Genomic DNA, 18,428 nt, shown 5'->3' on the forward strand with positions numbered 1-18,428 from the left:
CCCCTCTCGCCTCCCCATTCCTCCCCCCCTCGCCTTTCCCCCAGCGCTCCCTTTGTAGCCACCCCGCCCCCTACACTCCAACGCAAACCTAGGACTTCCAGCTCCAGTCCCCGTACGTGCTGACAGTCGCAGTTAGAAGCTGGGGGAAAACGGGGGGGGTATTATTATTAATTATTATGTTTATCTAGCTCTATATAAACACCACATTATTTTTTTAAGTATAATTTTTTATGAGGGAGGGGCACGGAAACATGCCATGACAAACAGGTGGAGACCAGAGGACTTTTTTTTTCAGCGCTTAGTGTCCACCCAGCAGGTCCTAGGGTTTGAACGCAGGTCCTCAGGATCAGCAGCAGCAAGCACCCTGCCGCCATCTGACTGGTCCAGAGGAAAATATTTTAGAGTTCGCATAATACACGCTTGGTTTTGGACATGAGGAAAAAATTTTTTTCTTTTTTTAATTTTAAAAAGAAATTTAAGCCAGGCAAGTGTTGGTGCACACCTGTAATTCCAGCACTAGAGAGGCAAAGGCGGGCGGATGAGTGCAAGGCCAGTCTGGTCTACAGAGCGAGTTCGAGGACCGCCAGGGCTACACAGAGAAAGAAACCCTGTCTCGAAAAAAAAGATTATTTATTTATTTATTTATTTATTTATTTGTATATGTATGGTAGTTTTGCCAGCTTGTATGTCTGTGCTCCACCTCTGGAGACGCAAGCAGGGCATTTCGAGCCCCTGTTGAACTTTGATCCTTCAGGAAAGCAGCCAGTGCTCTTAACGGATCTGCAACCTCTCTAGCCCTCCAAGAAAAACATTTTCATTGGCTTATTCCCCATCCTGTCCTTAATGTAAAAATTTATTTAGCAAGTAAGAAAGTTATGACTAGATAATAGTTTTATTTTAAGCACATATTGTAATACTTTTTAGTTTTTAATTTCAAACGCACTTGATAATTTAAAGGAAAAAATGTTTATACCTTTAATTTTCTTTACAGTGTCTTTAATTACATGCTACTGTTTACCTTACTAAAACTTTGTTTGGTTTGGGGTTTTTGTTTTGTTTGTTTGTTTGTTTGTTCTGGTTTCTCAAAGCACAGTTTCATTTCTCTGGTGTAGCCCTAACTGTCCTGGAATGGACTCTGTAGACCAGGGTGGGCTCCAACTCAGATCATTTGCTTCTGCCTCCTAAGTACTGGGATTAAAGGCATGCATCACTAGGCCTGGCAAGACAAAAATTTTTAAAATCAGGCATAGAATAAAGTTTTTGAAATGTGTATGAGTGTTTTGCCTGCATGTTTTTATGTACACCATGTGCTTGCCTGTGAAGGACAAATGAGGCAGTATCCCTGAAACTGAAGTTAAATTGTTGAAAGCCATCATTTGGGTGCTGAGAGTTGAACCTGCATATTCTCCCAAGAGCAGCAAGTACTCTAACCTGCTGAGCTTATCTCTCTTGCCCCGTGCAAATTCTATTTGGAAAATTTTAAACAGGTCATCAGTATTGATATATTTCTAGTCATAACAATTCATAGGAATAATAACTTTTAAAAAAGATTTATTTATTATATGTAAGCACACTGTAGCTGTCTTCAGACACCCCAGAAGAGGGCATCAGATCTCATTACAGATGGTTGTGAGCCACTATGTGGTTGCTGGGATTTGAACTCAGGACCTTTGGAAGGGCAGTCAGTGTTCTTAACCGCTGAGCCATCTCTCCAGCGTTGGAATAATAACTTATTATATCTACTGTACAGATTGAGAAATTGAAGTTTGATTTATGCCTTATATAGAATCCAAGTCTTCCTTCCTTCCTTGCTTTCTTTTTTTTTTTTGAACAGTTTCATATAAACCATGCTGGCCTTTAACTCACCATTTAACTGAAAATGATCATGAACTTTTGATCTTCCTGCTTCTACCTCTGTAGAGTTGAGATTACAGGTGTGGCCACCACCAGATTAAGGGATGATGGGTTTGAACTCAGAGTTTTGTATATGCTAAACAAGCATTCTTAACAACTGAGGTACATCCCCAATTCCTGAAATCCAGATACTTCACTCCCTAGACTAGACTTCTCTGCTATTGCCTATAATATCTTTCTCCTAAAATTTACTTGAAACTAATTCCATTTAATTATTTAATATATATAAGTATATAAGTAGTATAGTTAACATTTACCCAAATATTTATATATTACCAAACTTTTATAAATATTTTAACAGAAAAGTATCCATATATTTCTCATCATATTATTTTAGTTGATTGTTTTATCAAAAATTACATACTTGGGCTAGGAATGTATAGGTTAGTTGGTAAAATGCTTGCCTAACATGCATAAAGTTCTGAGTATGATCCTAGCATTGCATAAACTTGGTATGGTGGTACCAACCTATAATCTAGTGCTGGGAAGAGAAGGTAAAGGGAGAATGATCAGAAATTCAAGGTCGTCTTTAGTTTTTGAGACAGGATCTTATACTGACCAAGCTGGTCTTGAACTGGTCATATATATGAGGCTAACCTTGAACGAGTTCTCCTGACTCTTATCTTGGAAGTGCTGAGATTGCAGATGAGTGCTGTCACACCTGCTTCCTTGTATTTCCTTCTAATTGTAGTAATAGCTTTACATTCTCCAAAGAGATGACAATACTTTTTATATTTTTCAATATCTCTTGGAAATACAAAATAGGCTCAAAAATTTAAAATTTGTGAAAAAGGCACTTGTTTAGGAGTAAGATTTTGAGTTTTAGCTTAATTTTGCCATGTATTTGCTGAGTAATCTGTAACTTTGTTTTTTGGTTTTGTTTTATTTTTTATGGTAATAGTCAAGTGTTCTGCTACTGAGCTATATATATTCTCAGACTCAGTTTCTTTGTTTTTAAAATAGAAAAACCAAATGGGCCTGTGTATGTAATCCCAGTGTTTGGGAATCTGGGACAGGAGGATTGCTGTGAGTTCAAGGCCAGCTTGGGCTATAAAATGAGTTCCAAACCAGTCTGAAATACAGAGCAAGACTCTGTCTCAACAACAACAAAGAGATAATACTCATTTCCTAAGTTGACTAAATAAAATAATATATGTAGAATTTCTATGAAAACAAAAAAGTTTTACATAGTTGTATGTTTTTCATTGAACATATTTTGTAAAGCTGGGCATGGTAGTATACTCCTAAAATAGTAGCATTTGAAAGGAGAGGCGACATGGAGTTAAGAAATTTTAGGCCATTCCTGATAAATTCAATGCCAGCCTTGCCTATATAAGGTCCTGTGTAGAAAGAATATCTTATGTTTTTATGTCTGTATGGATGTAGCATCTGTTAATAATAAATTTGATGGCCTATGGCTTAGGCAGGAAGTAGGAAGTGGGACATCCAGGAGGCAGATAGAATTCTGGGACAGAGCCAGGTATGAGAGATTCACCCAGAAAGATGTGACAAAATGTACGCATGGTACCTAAGCACAGGTAACCAGCCATGTGGCAGAATGTAGATCAGAATAATTGGGTTATATTAAGTGATAATCTAGTTATAAAAGAGCCTAGCTATATATGGCCAAGGTATATGTAAATATGTTTTAAGTATGAGTCTTTCTGGGAGCATGGGGCAGGGAGGAAGAACCAGATTAAACTTCTACAATCCTGTCTAGGAAAAAAAAAGGAAATTTTGTATATAATTTACTTAAAACAATACCACCAGTATCCACACACAGTCTTCTGTGTTTCAAATATTAAAACTACAGCAATTATAGCTATCAGTAAGCTTTTGCAAAGAGAACTAAAGGAATAATATCTACTTCTTAAAATAACATTTACATTAAAATTTTTACTGTGTTATGATATGTACATGTGAATATAAGTGCACATATTTCACGGCACACACAGAGAGATCAGAGGACAACTTTTGGAGTTTTTCTCATCCATTGTGGGTTGCAGGGATAGAACTCAGGTCATCAGGCTTTCAAGGGCAAGCACTTTAGCCCTCTGAACCATCTCTCTGCTCCTACCTTTATGAATTAAAAAAGATTACATTTATCATTTTTTTGGAGGGGGAGACAGGGCATTTGTGTCTGTGGCACATGTGTGGAGATCCAAAGACAACTTGAAGGAGTTGGCTCTCCTACTATGTGGGTCCTGAACATGTAAGCTCAAGTCAGGAGACTTGGTGGCAAGCACCTTTACTCACTGATCAGTTTCATTGGCTGATCCTTTTTTTTCTAATATAAGGGAGCTATTAATAGAGGCTTGCTATATCTTTAGTTTAACAAAAACTCTAGATCTGATCAATAACTTTTTGTACATAAAAATTTATTGCAACAAAACCATGTTCATTTTTTTGTATATTGTCGTTGTTGCTTCGGTGGCAGTGCTGAAACAGAGTTGAGGAGTTGCAGCAGATTGTAATGCCCCACAGATGTTTATATTCCAGCTTTTGACAGAGTTCTTGAGTAGCTATCCCAACTTCTTCTAACACCTGCATTATTATGTTTTCTTACTATTTTGCTAATACTCTCTAATAAATGAAAATTTGATCTCTCTAATGTGGAAATATTTCTTTAAAATTTTAGAATGAAGACAATGTAGACCTAAGGCAGACCTGCACTCCACTTTCCTCATCAGCAGAGTATGGAAGTTCTATGGACTCCTCACTCTTCTATGCACCATGGTCTACTTACGGAGATGATATTAAACAACCTTCTAGTTCTCAGATCAGTGTAAAGAACAGGTAAGTTAATAAATTTCTCAGGTTCAATGCATTTTTAAAATTTGGTTTCACAGGGATCAAAGCATATTAAATTTCTATCTCTTCTATTTTAATATTGTGGGATTATAATTTTATGTTAGTCATAGTTTTAAGAAAGCATCAATTAGGCAGTTATTTATAATTTTTAGTTAATGATTATAGACAGAGGTTGGCTTCATATTTGTTACCTTTATGCCTTTACCTCTTGAGTGCTGGATCTGCAGTAGTACATAAGTCTCAACTTTCTTTTAAAATGTTTTTAGATTATTTTATGTGCACAGGTGTTTTGCTTTCATGTATGTCTGTATATAACATGCATGCCTGTTGCTCGTGGAGTTCAGCTGGGTTTTGAATCCCCTGAAATTAGAGTTAATGATTGGTTGTAAGTCACCACTTGGGTACTGGTAACTGAACCTGCATCCTCTACAAGAGCAAGAAGTTTTCTTAAGTACTGAGCCAGTTCTTGGGTCCTAAGTCTCAGTCTTAAGTTCTTAAGTTCTTTCTTTCTTCCTTCCTTCCTTCCTTCCTTCCTTCCTTCCTTCCTTCCTTCCTTTCTTTCTTTCTTCCTTCCTTCCTTTCTTTCTTCCTTTCTTTCTTTCTTTTTTATTTGTGTGTATGTGAGTACATTGTCCCTGTCTTCAGACACACCAGAAGAGAGCATTAGATCCCATTACAGATGGTTGTGAGCCACCATGTGGTTGCAGGAATTGAACTCAAGACCTCTGGGAGAGCAGTCAGTGCTCTTAACTGCTGAGCCATCTCTCCAGCCCAAGTTCTTCTTTCTAAAGATAACATTTTTAAAGTTTCAAAAAGTATGTGTGTGTGTGTGTGTGTGTGTGTGTGTGTGTGTGTGTCTGTCTGTCTGTCTGTCTGTCAGTCAGTCTGTTTGTTAGTCTGTGTCTGTGTGCCTGTGTTAAGGACAACTTGAGGAAGCTGGTTCTCTTCTGTTATGTCTCAGGGATGGAGCTCACGTCATTAGGCTTGGTGGTAAGTGCTTATAACCTGCTGAGGCATCTTGCCAACTCTAAACATAAAATATTTTCTACCCTGCAAACATTAAGAGCTTACTGCATGTCAAATAGTTGCTTATATAGGGAAAATAGAATTAGTATCGTAAATATTAGCCTTGTCTTTATAATTTTATAGTAAAGGAGATAATGACAATAATAACATACCAGGGACTGCAAGTGAGGATTTAAAAGAGAATGGGGCTGATATGGTGGTACTCTGTGGGTTCAAGGACAGCCTGGTATTCATATGTATGTGTATAAATAAAACATTACAGAAAGCTGTTGGGAAGAGAAGCTTACTCGGACTGATGTTTACATTTATTCATATAGGGAGCTATTAATAGAGGCGTTGATGTATGTTTAATAAGGAAACATATTTGTTGAGTCCTACTAATAAAAAACACTGAAAATTTAAAAGTATGGGTAATTAAATATTAGACTATATAATACACAATTCTCCAAAAATAACTAAAGTTGACAGATACTATTGAAAAAATTCAGTCTGGGCACACTCCTTCAATGCCAGTATTCAAGAGGCAGAGATAGGGAGGTCTCTGTGAATTAAAGGCCAGCCTGGTCTACATTGTGAATTCCAGGACAGCTAGAGCTATAAATAGTAAGTCTCTGTCTCAAAAGGAAAAGAAAGCAGAAAAAACTCAAACTTTATAGAAACGTGTATTAAAGAAAGTAAAAGTTTACTTTGACCACTCTATCTCTTCTCCCAAAATGATAATTATTAATGGTTTGGCAAATATTAGATTGAAAACTTTCTAGATCTTATATACAAAGAAAATTTCAAATTGAATCTTTAATGAACTAACACTCTATAGTGGAAAAATATTAGACTTGGTGGTATGTAGTTTGTTCAATGTATAGTTTAACTCACATAACCTTGTAAAATACAATTTTAATATTTCTTACAATTATAGATTCAACCAATAACTAAATGACTGCTGATATTTACATTTCTCAATTATTTATTTCTAAATTATTTATTCTAACAATCTGACGTGTTGTGAAGAAAATAAGAAAAAAATGATCTCTTTTGTTGTTTCAGACAGGTTACCTAAGCTGGCTTCAAACAACTCAGTGTTAGAGTTTGATTGATTGATTGATTTTTATTTTTGAGACAGGGTCACTCTGCATAATTCTGGCTGCCATGGAATTTACTATCTAGACCAGGCTGGCCTTGAACTCTGAGATCCATCTATCTCTGTCCTCTGCCTCTCAAGTGCTGGGATTAAAGGAATGTAACACCAAGCCTGGCTAATTTTTTGTTGTTGTTTGGTTGGTTTTGTTTGTTTGTTTTCTCTTTATGACAGCCCTGGTTGTCCTAGTGCTCATTCTGTAGCCCAGGCTGGCCTCAAGTTCACAGAGATCCGACTGCCTCTGTCTGCTGAGTGCTGGGATTAAACCACCTGGCCTTGTTTTTTTCTCTTTTGAAGACAGGATTGCATTGGGTAGCCCTGGCTATGCTCAAATTTACAGTAATTTTCCTGCTTTAACCTTCTGAGTGCTGGAATATAGGTGCGTATCACCATGCCTTGCTTAGAAGCTATGCTTTAAAACAGCAAAACATTATATTTAGGAAAGAATTATTATTTTTTAAAATAGAAAAAGTAGGGCTGGCGAGATGGCTCAGCAGGTAAGAGCACCGATTGCTTTTCTGAAGGTCCTGAGTTCGGATTCCAGCAACCACATGGTGGCTCACAACCACCCATAATGAGATCTGATGCCCTCTTCTGGTGCGTCTGAAGACAGCTACAGTGAATTACGCTGGAGCGAGCGGAGGCAGGGCGGAGCGAGCTAGGCCAGCAGAGGTCCTGAGTTCAATTCCCATCAGCCACACACATGATAGCTCACGGCCATCTGTACAGTTACAGTGTACTCATACACATAAAATAAATAAAATAGAAAAAGTAGAAAATAGCAATTTTCCAAGTGTTTGTGTCTTTTCATTCATGCATTAGACCAGAGGTTCTCAACCTTCCTAATGCTGTGACACTTTAATGCAGTTCCTATGTTGTTGCAGCCCCCCAACCATACTACTATTTTTGTTGCAACTTCATAGCTGTAATTTTGCTACCATTATGAACCTCAAGATAAATATCTGTATTTTCTGATAGTCTTAGATGACACCCTGTGAAAGGGTCATTCAAAGCCCCCAAAGGGGTCATGACTCAAAGTTGAGAACCACTATATTAGAGTCTATTAATTGCTGTGTAGCATTTCAGAGATGTGAAACTCCAGCTTAATCACTACTTGGCAAAGATAATAGGGATAGCCCATAAACTACTATATTTAATGAACAACTGTAAAATTACCATGTTGTCTATGATGTCCATATCACATTTCATCTTTTTATCCAATATTTAATACAAGGGCCTAAAAGCAACAGGAGTTTCATGGTTTTGTGGTTGTTTTGGTTTTGGTTTGCTTTCTTTCTCCCCCCCCCCTTTTTTTGTTTTTATTTTTGTTTTTTTGGGTTTTTTTTTTTTTTGGTTTTGTTTGTTTTTTGTTTTTTGTGACAGTCTTACTTTGTAGCCTTGGCTGGCCTGGAACTCTCTGAATAGACGCTAACCTCAAAGTCATAGATATCTGCCTGCCTCTGCCTCCTGAGTGCTAGCACTGAAGGAGTGTGCTATCATGCCTCTAGCTTCATTTGGTTTTCAAATAACAAATGGAAAAATTGAACAGATTCAGAATGATGTATAATTATACTGGACATGCTTTCAGGAGTGGTATCAAGCATTTCTGTGACATTGTTGGTCAGAAATTTATATATTGGTCACTTTAAATCAATAGCATATGTTATAGAGAAATAAGAGGTAAGCATATTTTATAAACTAGGCATAGGACTTGAAATGAGAAGTATTTATATAATAATATACTAAACTAGAAAATGGTCTTGTCTTTTCTTTGTTTGAAATGATGTATAGAGTCAGTCTATCTTACAGAAAAGATAAAGGGGATGAGAATGTAGCTTAATGTTAGAGAACTTATCTAGCATGCATGAGGTTCTAGATTTGATCTTTAGCACCACAACGAAAAAGGAATAAAAATGAAAAAGAATGGAATATGTAAGGAGAAATTGATATATTGTAATAAATAAAATAGTTTATATATGATATCCATTTTTAGGATTCAGACCGAAAGAAATGACTATGGCAGTGAAACAGACTTATATGGACTTGTGTCTAACATTTTGGAAGAACAGGATAAGTCCCAGCCATATTTTGCTGAAGGGTTAGTATATGAACTTTATGGTGTATAATAGTCCTTTTAATTGACATATACTAGGTTACCTTGTTGTTTAATATTTATTTATATTTAACAGTGGATCACAGAATAATAGGTATTTTCAAATATTCGTTTCTAGGAGCCTTGATTTTGCTGATGTACTTGCCATACAATTGAACGTCCAGTATAATGTTTTGCTTGCTTAAGAACTTTGATTTGAAAAAAATTCTTGCATAAATCATAGTTATTTCCCTTAAGTTCAAGAGCCTGAAGTTTGGCTTAAGGACCAAGAGGCTTTAAACTCAGACCTTGAAGGATAAAACTCATTGCAGGAATACATGTGGATTTTATTCATGTAGTAGGGGTTTTAAAATATTTTAATTGTTTTATTTGGGTGTGGAAGCCATATTATCCAAGTGCCCTATTAAAAGAAAATATGCCATACACGTGTAACCAGTTAAAATACTTTCAAAAATAGTTTCAAAAATATTTTAAGGAAAACACATCTTTTTTCATTAAAAATTTTGGTCAACATACTTTTGAATTATATAATAACCTATTCAAAGGAAAAATTATTTGCTTAGTATAATTCATGTAAGACCCTAAAGTTACTCACCTCAGGCATTGGCTAATGACTTCTAGAAAAGTGTGGTGAAGATAGTAAAATTAAAATGCATATAGTCGTGCATTACTTAATGATGGGGACAGGTTCCAACAAATGCATCATTACACTATTTCAGTGTCAAGAAAATAGTACTTACCCAAAGGTAATGGTATATGACAACCATTCAGTGTGTCTACTTGATGTAGTCAAAAGACATAGTAACCATAAAGTGCTCCAAGTAGGTACACATGTCTATAATCTCAATTTGAGCTGAGGTAGTACAATCCAGAGTTGGAGGCCATCCTTGGCTACCTAGAGGGTTTGAGGATTTGAGATTGACTTTGACTTATAACAAGACCCTGTCTATAAATATATAAACAAAAGAGAGAGAGAAATGAGAGATAGTGTAACCTTAGAATATATAAGGCTGCTACTGGTATAATGACCATTTTATAATTAATTTATTTAAAAATAAACAGGCAATAAAAATATACAGGGGCTAGAAAGATAGCTCAGTGATTAAGAGTATTTGCTATTTTTCAAAGAACTCAAGCCCATTTTCTAGTACCCATGTGAAACAGCTCACAACCTTTTATATCTCCAGCTCCAGCATATATAATGCCTTTGACCCCTGAGGGAACTGGACATATGTGCACATACCCACATACAGACACATATACATAGACAATTAACAATAATAAAAATAAATCTAAAAACTTGAAATATACTACAGTAAATGTATAAACTAGTAGCAGTCATTATTATCACTTAATATTATATATTACACATATCTGTGTCCCATACTAAAGGACTGGCAGTACAGTAATCATGTAGTACCACAAACATAAGTAATGCTTTGTGCTATGCCACTAAGGCAAAGGGAATTTTCCAATTCCGCTGGTAATCTTAAAGCACCATCATATATATGTGGTCACCTTTATTTGGCACACAACTCTTACATCAGAGAGCACATTTCATATGATTGACTTGTTTGGAAACTATGGTAGTTTATAAATAAGGGTTGGGAAAGACTTGAGAATGGTGAAGTGGGGCAAGAGAATTTCTTTTTATTCTTTCCTAATGTTTCCAGAAATAAAGTCTCTAAGGCTTAAATTGTAATTAAATATGTTTACTTGTTCTAGGACCTGCTCCTCCAATTTAAAGTCTGTTTGGCCAATGAACACAAACAGATTTGTAGATCACCATGACCTCTTAACAGAAACCAAAAGGCCAGTAGATACATCTATCTCTCAGCAAGCGTTTTACAGCGGCGAGTCTGTGTCAGCAGTGGAAAAGCAATACTTGCATAATAGTACTCTCACACCACAGCAGAAGATGGATGAACTTTATCATGGATATACTGGGTTAGACCTTGAAGAACAATGGTTGTACCTCTCAAGAAGTGATCATTCTAACTGTTACAATATTCAAACAAATGATACAGTTAAGGCAACTTTCCAAGAATATCCATTTATCAAAAACTGTTTTACACCACAGACTGGTCTGTCTGATAACATGAAAGAATCAGGAATTGATACTTATGCTTATGGAAGAGAGAAAATATGTAGTAAAGGTCTTGAAACACCATTACAGCATAAAAGGGCAGAGATATTTCTTTCCCAATTTAATAGATATAATGAAAATGCAGATTATTGCAGATACCCAGAATATGCTCATCCTAATAAGACAAAGCTTAACAAATGTTCAAATTTTAGTGTCCAAGATGGTAAAAAATTAGCCAATGGTACACCTGAAACACCAACTGTGGAAGCAGATGCCTATACAAAGTTATTTCAAGTTAAACCAGCAAATCAGAAAAAAATGGAGGAGACAATACCTGACCAGCAGAATTTTGCATTTCCAAAAACAACACCACATCTGACAGAAAAACAGTTTGCAAAGGAAGCAGCATTCACTGCTGATTTTGGCTTAAAATCAGAATATGGACTAAAGCCTCACACAGCTTGTCCATCTAATAATGATTTTGCTAATGTCACTGAAAAGCAACAGTTTGCTAAGCCTGATCCCCTAAACTCTGAGTATTTTAAATCAGTGAATTTATTCTCAAATTCAGCAACATCTTCAGGAGGTATCAGTATAAACAGACCAACTTGGATGAATGTTCAAACAAAAAATAACCTTCCTATTCCTTATCGAAATCAAGGTAACTTGATGAAACTGAATAGTCATTTAAGTGCAGCTTCAAAAGGTTCTAACCATTCTTTAGATTTTCCCCAACTCTCATCTACAAATTTAACCTCAAATAGCAATTTATTTCAGAAGTATTGTCAAGAAAACCCTTCAACATTTTCTAGTTTTGATTTTAGTTACAATGGTGCAGAAAGAATTCAATCTGTGAATCACATGGAAGGACTGACAAAAACTGGAGAAGACAATCTCTTTGAATCTGTTACAGAGAAAAAGATAAAGCAGCCAAATGGATTTTGTGATAGCTATTCAGCTTCACAGTATGGGATAATAGAAAATGTAAACAAACATAATTTTCAAGCCAAGCCCCAGAGTGGACATTATGATCCTGAGGACATTCCAAAGCATTTTGATGGCTTGCCTCAAAATACATATCAAGATCTGTTAGAGTCACAGGGTCATTTTAATAGCCACAGACAAGGAAGTGGAGACAACAATATTAATAGCCGTGTGAATCGCACACAGGCTTCGTGCTTTTCTAATAATTATATGATGGGAGATTTACGACATAATCAGGGTTTTCAACAACTTGGTTCAAATGGGTTTCCCCTAAGATCTGCCCACCCATTTGGACATTCAGTTGTTCCGCTGTTGGATTCCTATGATTTGTTTTCTTATGATGACTTAAGCCATTTATATCCTTATTTTAATGATATGATGTATGGTGATAATTCCTTTTCTGGTTTTGTGCCAACTTTTGGATTTCAAAGACCAATTAAAACCCGTAGTGGACCAGCTAGTGAGCTTCATATTCGTCTAGAAGAGTGCTATGAACAATGGAGAGCATTGGAAAAGGAGAGAAAAAAGGTAACACAGAATTAACCATTTAGAAGTAACAGTATGTTCATTCTATCTGCTTGCCTTTGCTTACTTTGCTTGGTTTAAGAGTACTTTTTTTGGTTTTTCGAGACAGGGCTTTTCTGTGTAGCTCTGGCTGTCATGGTTCTCACTCTGTAGACTAGGCTGGCCTTGAACTCAGAGATCCTCCTGCCTATGTCTCCTGAGTGTTGGGATTAAAGGTGTGAGCCACCATTGTGCAGCCTAAGAGTATTTATTTCTAGCTGGATTTTCTGTAAATACTGTGCAGTACTTAATTCAGTGTTATAAAGGTTACTTAGAGATTGAAAGATTAGGGTTTTGAAGCAGTTATTTTCTTTTTTAAAAGTTTCTATGAACTGGGCAGTGGTGGCGAATGCCTTTAATCCCAGCACTTGAGAGGTAGAGGCAGGCGGGTTTCTGAGTGAGGACAGCCAGGTCTACACAGTGAGTTCAGGACAGCCAGGGCTACACAGAGAAACCCTGTCTCAAAAAACCAAAAAAAAAAAAAAAAAAAAAAAAAAAAAAAAAAAAAAAAAGAAAAAAAAAGAAAAAAGTTCTTATGAGGTAGATTTTCTTCCTTATTGGGTTACAGAAGTTTTTTGTTTGTTTGTTTGTTTTGTATTAAATTGCTGGAGAGTTTTAAAGTAAATATAATGAGAAAATTTATGGTACTGTGGTTTATATTTGTTGTTATTTTTCTTTTTTCAGTTTTTCATTTTCTAAGTTAGCATATAAATGTGGTTTATATTGATTGCCTTTTGACACCAAGTAACTTATATTTAAATGGGAAATTTTTCTATTTCTTAGGGCTGTGAAAAATATTCACAGGTGAATCATGCTTTTAAGATCTAGTCTCTATTATATTTCACAGACTGAATTAGCCCTTGCCAAGAATTATCCAGGAAAAAAAGTATCCAGTACTAATAATACTCCAATTCCAAGACTGACTTCCAACCCATCTAGAGTTGATCGGTTAATTGTGGATGAACTTCGAGAACAAGCCAGAGTAAGCTATTAAAACATCCAATAATAGACTTTTAAAAATTACTTGATAAAAAAATTTAAAGAATTTCAGTAAGTTAGAGTGGTAAAGGATTTTAACATCACATTTACAGCCAGGTGTGATAGCATATATATTAAATGCCAGCATTTGGGAGGTGGAAGCAGGGGGGTAAAGATCAAGGCCAGCCTCAGCTATATTAGTGAGCTTGAGAACAGCCTAGGCTCAAAACAAACAAAAATATAATAAAATCACTTACACATAGTTGAAAAAATTTTTTGTGTGTATGTGCATATAGAGGCCACAGGTGGACAGTAAGGTCTTCCTCAGTTGCTTTTCGCCTTAATTTTTTGAGACAGGGTCTCACAGAACCTGGAAGTCACTGATTTATCTAGGCTAGCTTACTAGCTGACTTAGGCACCTTCTCATCTCTACTTCCTCAGCACTGGGATTATAGGTGGACATCACAATGTTTGGCTCTTTTTTGAAAATGGGTGCTGAAGATCTGAACTCAGGTTCTCATGCTTGCTCAGCTAGCACTTTACTGTCTGAAGCACCTCCCCAGTACAACTCAGATAAACTCATGATTGGTTCTCAAACTGTGCTGAATATTAGGGAAAGACAAGAATAGTTCCATAGTCATTGAATAAGTAATGTGAGTGGGCCAGAGATGGTTATTAATCACTGGGTAGATTTATCTTTAACGTGTATGAAACTTTGAGTTACATCCCCAGCATCATAATATATTTTTAGTAATTTAAAGAATTCATCTTCAAATACACATTGGCAAAGGATCCCCTGATGGAAAGAATGCTTTTAAAACCAACATTTTAAAATGCTTTAAAAGGCCTGAAAGATGGCTCAGTGGGTAAAGGTGCGGAATGCCAAGGCTGACAACCTAAGTTCGATTCCTAGAAGCCACATGGTAGGTGGAAGGAGAGAATCAACTCCTGTACATTATCCTCTGATTATACAAATAGATATTTTTAAAAATGTAAAATAAAAATAAAAAGTGATGGGAATTTGATAGTACGCTTCACCATACTTTGCTCTTTACCTCCCATTACTTTCTCTTGTTCCCTCTCCCTTCAAGTAGTCTCTCTGCTTTTGTTGTATACATTTACATCTGGATTCCACATGATGAAAAACATTTGCTATGTGTCTTTCTTACCTCCATTACCCTTTTGGCCTTCCCCTATTGAGAAATATAATTTTTACCTCACTGGAGTTTTGCACATGTTTTTTTATTGTTATTGTTCATCTGTTTAGCCCTCAAGGATCTGACTGGGGTACAAAGGGAAGAAAATGTTTAACACTTGGAACAGCCTTGTTAATAATTAGTTCCCAGTGTTAATTATTTTACTTACTTGATAGTCACATGTCAATTAATTAAAAAGTTCCTTAATTTACATTGGTTAGATCTTGAAACATGTTAGGCATATTAAATATAACTCCCCTTACTAATTTAATATACCCAGTGATGTTTTAGCTTTTCATGTGCATGGGAGTGTGTGGTGTGTGTTTGCATCACATCTGTGGGCACACATGTGATGGCGTATATGTATGTGTGTGCAGATGTCTGTAGAAGTCAGAGGTTGGTATTGTTTTCCTTACTCACTGTCCACTGTGAATATTAAAGCAGGATCTCTCACTTGAACCCACAACTCGCCAGTTTGGCTATGCCCAAGGGATCCTGTCTCTGCCTCTGGAGCACTGGGATTACAGGCAGGCTACCAAGATTACATGAGTATTGGGAATCTGAACTCTGGTATTCGCACTGGTGTGGCAAGCACTTTATCCAGTAATCCATCTCCACAGCTCTGGTACCCTTTTAAAAGTTCACTAACAAAAATATTGGGAACTTTCCCTTGACTGGAAATAATGTAGCTCAGTTGATAGAATGCTTGTCTAGCACACACAAAGCCCTAGTGCCATATAAACCAGGTGTGGTGTACACCTTTAATCCTAGCACTAAAATCACTACTGATCTTTATTAGCAGTTTTGGCAATTATAATACTTTTTATCATTTCATCGTAAATTTAAATCTTTATTTAGTCTGTATTATGGATGCCTTAAAACTTAACAGGTGTAGCTGGAGAGGTAGCTTAGAGCTTGAGTGCTTAATATTCATCCAAAGAACAGGAGTTTGGTTCTCAGTACCCTTAGTGGGCTGCAGAACTGCCTGTGACTTAGCTTCAGAGGCTCTCAGTACCTTCTTCTGGTCTCTTCAGGCATGCACACACACAGACAAGACACACATACATGCACACACACACACACACAAAATCTCTTAGGAAAAAATCTGTTATTTTGAATGGTCAATTTCTGATCTCCAAAAAAAAAAAAATTTTTGGAGACACAGAAAGAGGACTTGTTGAGGACAAGATTAATCAAAAATAGTTCATGTCTTTTTTTTTTTAAGATTTATTTTACATATGAGAGTACACCGTTGCTCTCTTCAGACACACCAGAAGAGGGCACTGGATCCCATTACAGGTGGTTGTGAGCCACCATGTGGTTGTTGGGAATTGAACTCAGGACCTCTGGAAGAGCAGTCAGTGCTCTTAACCACTGAGCCATCTCTTCAGCAACTTTCCCCCCTCCCCCTTTAACATATTTTTGAGTCAGGGTCTCACAATGAAGTTTTGGCTGGTCTGGAAATTGCTATGTGGGCCAGGTCTGAAACTCATAGAGACCCATCTGTCTTTTTCTCCCAGGTTCTGGGATCATGCCCTGCTGACTTTAACTGAAATTCTTTAGGTGATTCTTACTAACAGCAAGGCTGTTATGGGCTATTACTTGACAAAAACCTAATACCAGATATTGAAACTGTCAATGACATAAATGTGTTTGAATGTTAGATCTTTTCATTATTATTCTCAGTAATCAACTATAACTTTTAGAATTAACATACACAAACAAATATAAAGATTTCCAGTTTTCTTTCCACTACCATAGTCTTAGGACATAGTAAGCATCCATTTATTTATTGAATGATTATTGTTCCTTATTATACTTCATTAAAGATTTGTTTGCCTTATCAAAATTTAAATGTTTCCCTCAGGTTGTGACTTTACTAGGCAAAATGGAACGTCTTCGAAGCTCTCCCCTTCATGCTAATATCTCCACTGCTCTTGATAGACATTTGGAGTCAATTCACATTGTACAGTCACGTAGAAAGGATGAAATTGTTAACGCTTCAAATCGGCAAAGACAAGGAGTGCCTAGGTGCCAAGATGACAGAGGTACAAACCTTAATTCAAACTCTTTTATACAGTAGTGTACTAATTTGAATATTAACAAAATGAGATTCTGGGATTAAAAGATTGAATTTCTGGGCTAGTGAGATGGCTCAGCAATTAAGAGCACTGACTGCTCTTCCAAAGGTCCCGAGTTCAAATCCCAGCAACCACATGGTGGCTCACAGCCATCCTTAATGAGATCTGACACCCTCTTCTAGTGTGTCTGAAGACAGCTACAGTGTACTTGCATAATAACAATAAATAAATCTTTTAAAAAAATTGAATTTCTAAAATTAGCAGGTATCTGAACAAATTAGAAATGATCACCACATTGTTTATTCCCAAAGTATATTGTTCTTGTTTGCTAATTTTATGCATTTAATTATAATACCTGTTTTAAGATAGTCTTTTTTTTAAACCAAATCATAGTTATTGCTATACAGATCAAAGGCAAAGTAACAATGCTTTTAACTATTTAAAAAAAAAACAAAACAAAGTATTTCATTATCTTATCTATCACCATTTTTGTAAAAATAATGTTTGATCATTTGGTAGCAACAGCACTGAGCTTCTTAAATGTAAGGAGTGTTTAAGTGAATAATAAGAAATATAACTCTATTTCTTTTACAGATGTTTTTGCTCTTGCTACAGCAATTAAAGAGATGTGTGTAGCTACTCGAAAAGCACGCACTACCCTGTGGTGTGCACTGCAGATGACCTTGCCAAAAACAGCAAGTCCAGCGGGCCACGCTGAGATGGAAAAGGCTTTCCAGGATCTAGTGAACTGTGAAGATAGAGCCCATGAAAGCATAACTAGTAGCAATCCAGTGAACCCGAGAGGTGAAGCAAGTAAACATTAAGGAAATGCCCGCAGAAGGAAGAGTTTAAAAGCTGATAAGTAAATGTATCAAGATGTGCTAAAATTTTTAATGAACTTGTCAAACTTTCAGTCCATTAATTTTCTTTCAGATTTAAAGTTAATACTTCAATGAAGTCTAACTTCTATTTAAAAATCTGCTTGGAATGAATCAGATACAGTTTAAAGGGAACTCAAAGGTAAAGTTGATTATTCTAGGAGTTCTGAGTAGTCAAAGATAGCAAGTTTATTTTATTAAATATCCCCTTACAGCTAAAAATCGCTTAAGTCCATTCTTCAGTGCAGGTAAATGCAAATGTGAAATTCTTCTAGGAGATAAGTTTCATTTAGTTCTGCCTTAGTAAGTATAATTCCAAATAATGAGTCTAAGTGACTGTAACCCAATTATGGCTACAGTTTAGTAACCAAGACAAGTTTTGATTGTGATTTAAAAGTATTTTCCTTACAAAACTGGATAATACCTAGGAAACAAAGGAAAACAGGGATAATAAACCCAATATTCATGTAAAATTTAATATTTAAAATACTACCATATTTATAAATTTGAAATCTTAGTGCCTAAGTATATGGAGGGAAATGCATCTGATTCTCCTAAATTAGTGATAAAAGTGCCAGTGTGAAAACCATGCAAGTTACTGAATATAAAACCTGTTCAAATCATTAGTGTATATTCTTTAAATTTTAATTATACTATCAATT

The 18,428-nt window shown here is 36.0% G+C and overlaps 1 protein-coding gene across 2 annotated transcripts in view; it reads left to right on the forward strand.

The window, feature by feature from the left end:
* Positions 1-18,168, forward strand: part of Meioc (meiosis specific with coiled-coil domain) — a 19,396-nt gene extending 1,228 nt beyond the window's left edge. For both annotated transcript variants that reach the window (XM_031353387.1, XM_031353388.1), the window contains exons 3-8: positions 4,553-4,710; positions 8,880-8,984; positions 10,725-12,597; positions 13,481-13,615; positions 16,675-16,855; positions 17,483-18,168. In XM_031353387.1, the coding sequence (XP_031209247.1) occupies positions 4,553-4,710; positions 8,880-8,984; positions 10,725-12,597; positions 13,481-13,615; positions 16,675-16,855; positions 17,483-17,712 (2,682 nt within the window). In that variant the 3' untranslated portion in view covers positions 17,713-18,168. The remainder of the gene's footprint in view (positions 1-4,552; positions 4,711-8,879; positions 8,985-10,724; positions 12,598-13,480; positions 13,616-16,674; positions 16,856-17,482) is intronic.
* Positions 18,169-18,428: the final 260 nt, after the last annotated feature.

This window comes from Mastomys coucha, unplaced genomic scaffold (genome assembly GCF_008632895.1).
Source record: "Mastomys coucha isolate ucsf_1 unplaced genomic scaffold, UCSF_Mcou_1 pScaffold5, whole genome shotgun sequence".
In the NCBI taxonomy this organism is placed as follows: Eukaryota; Metazoa; Chordata; class Mammalia; order Rodentia; family Muridae; genus Mastomys; species Mastomys coucha.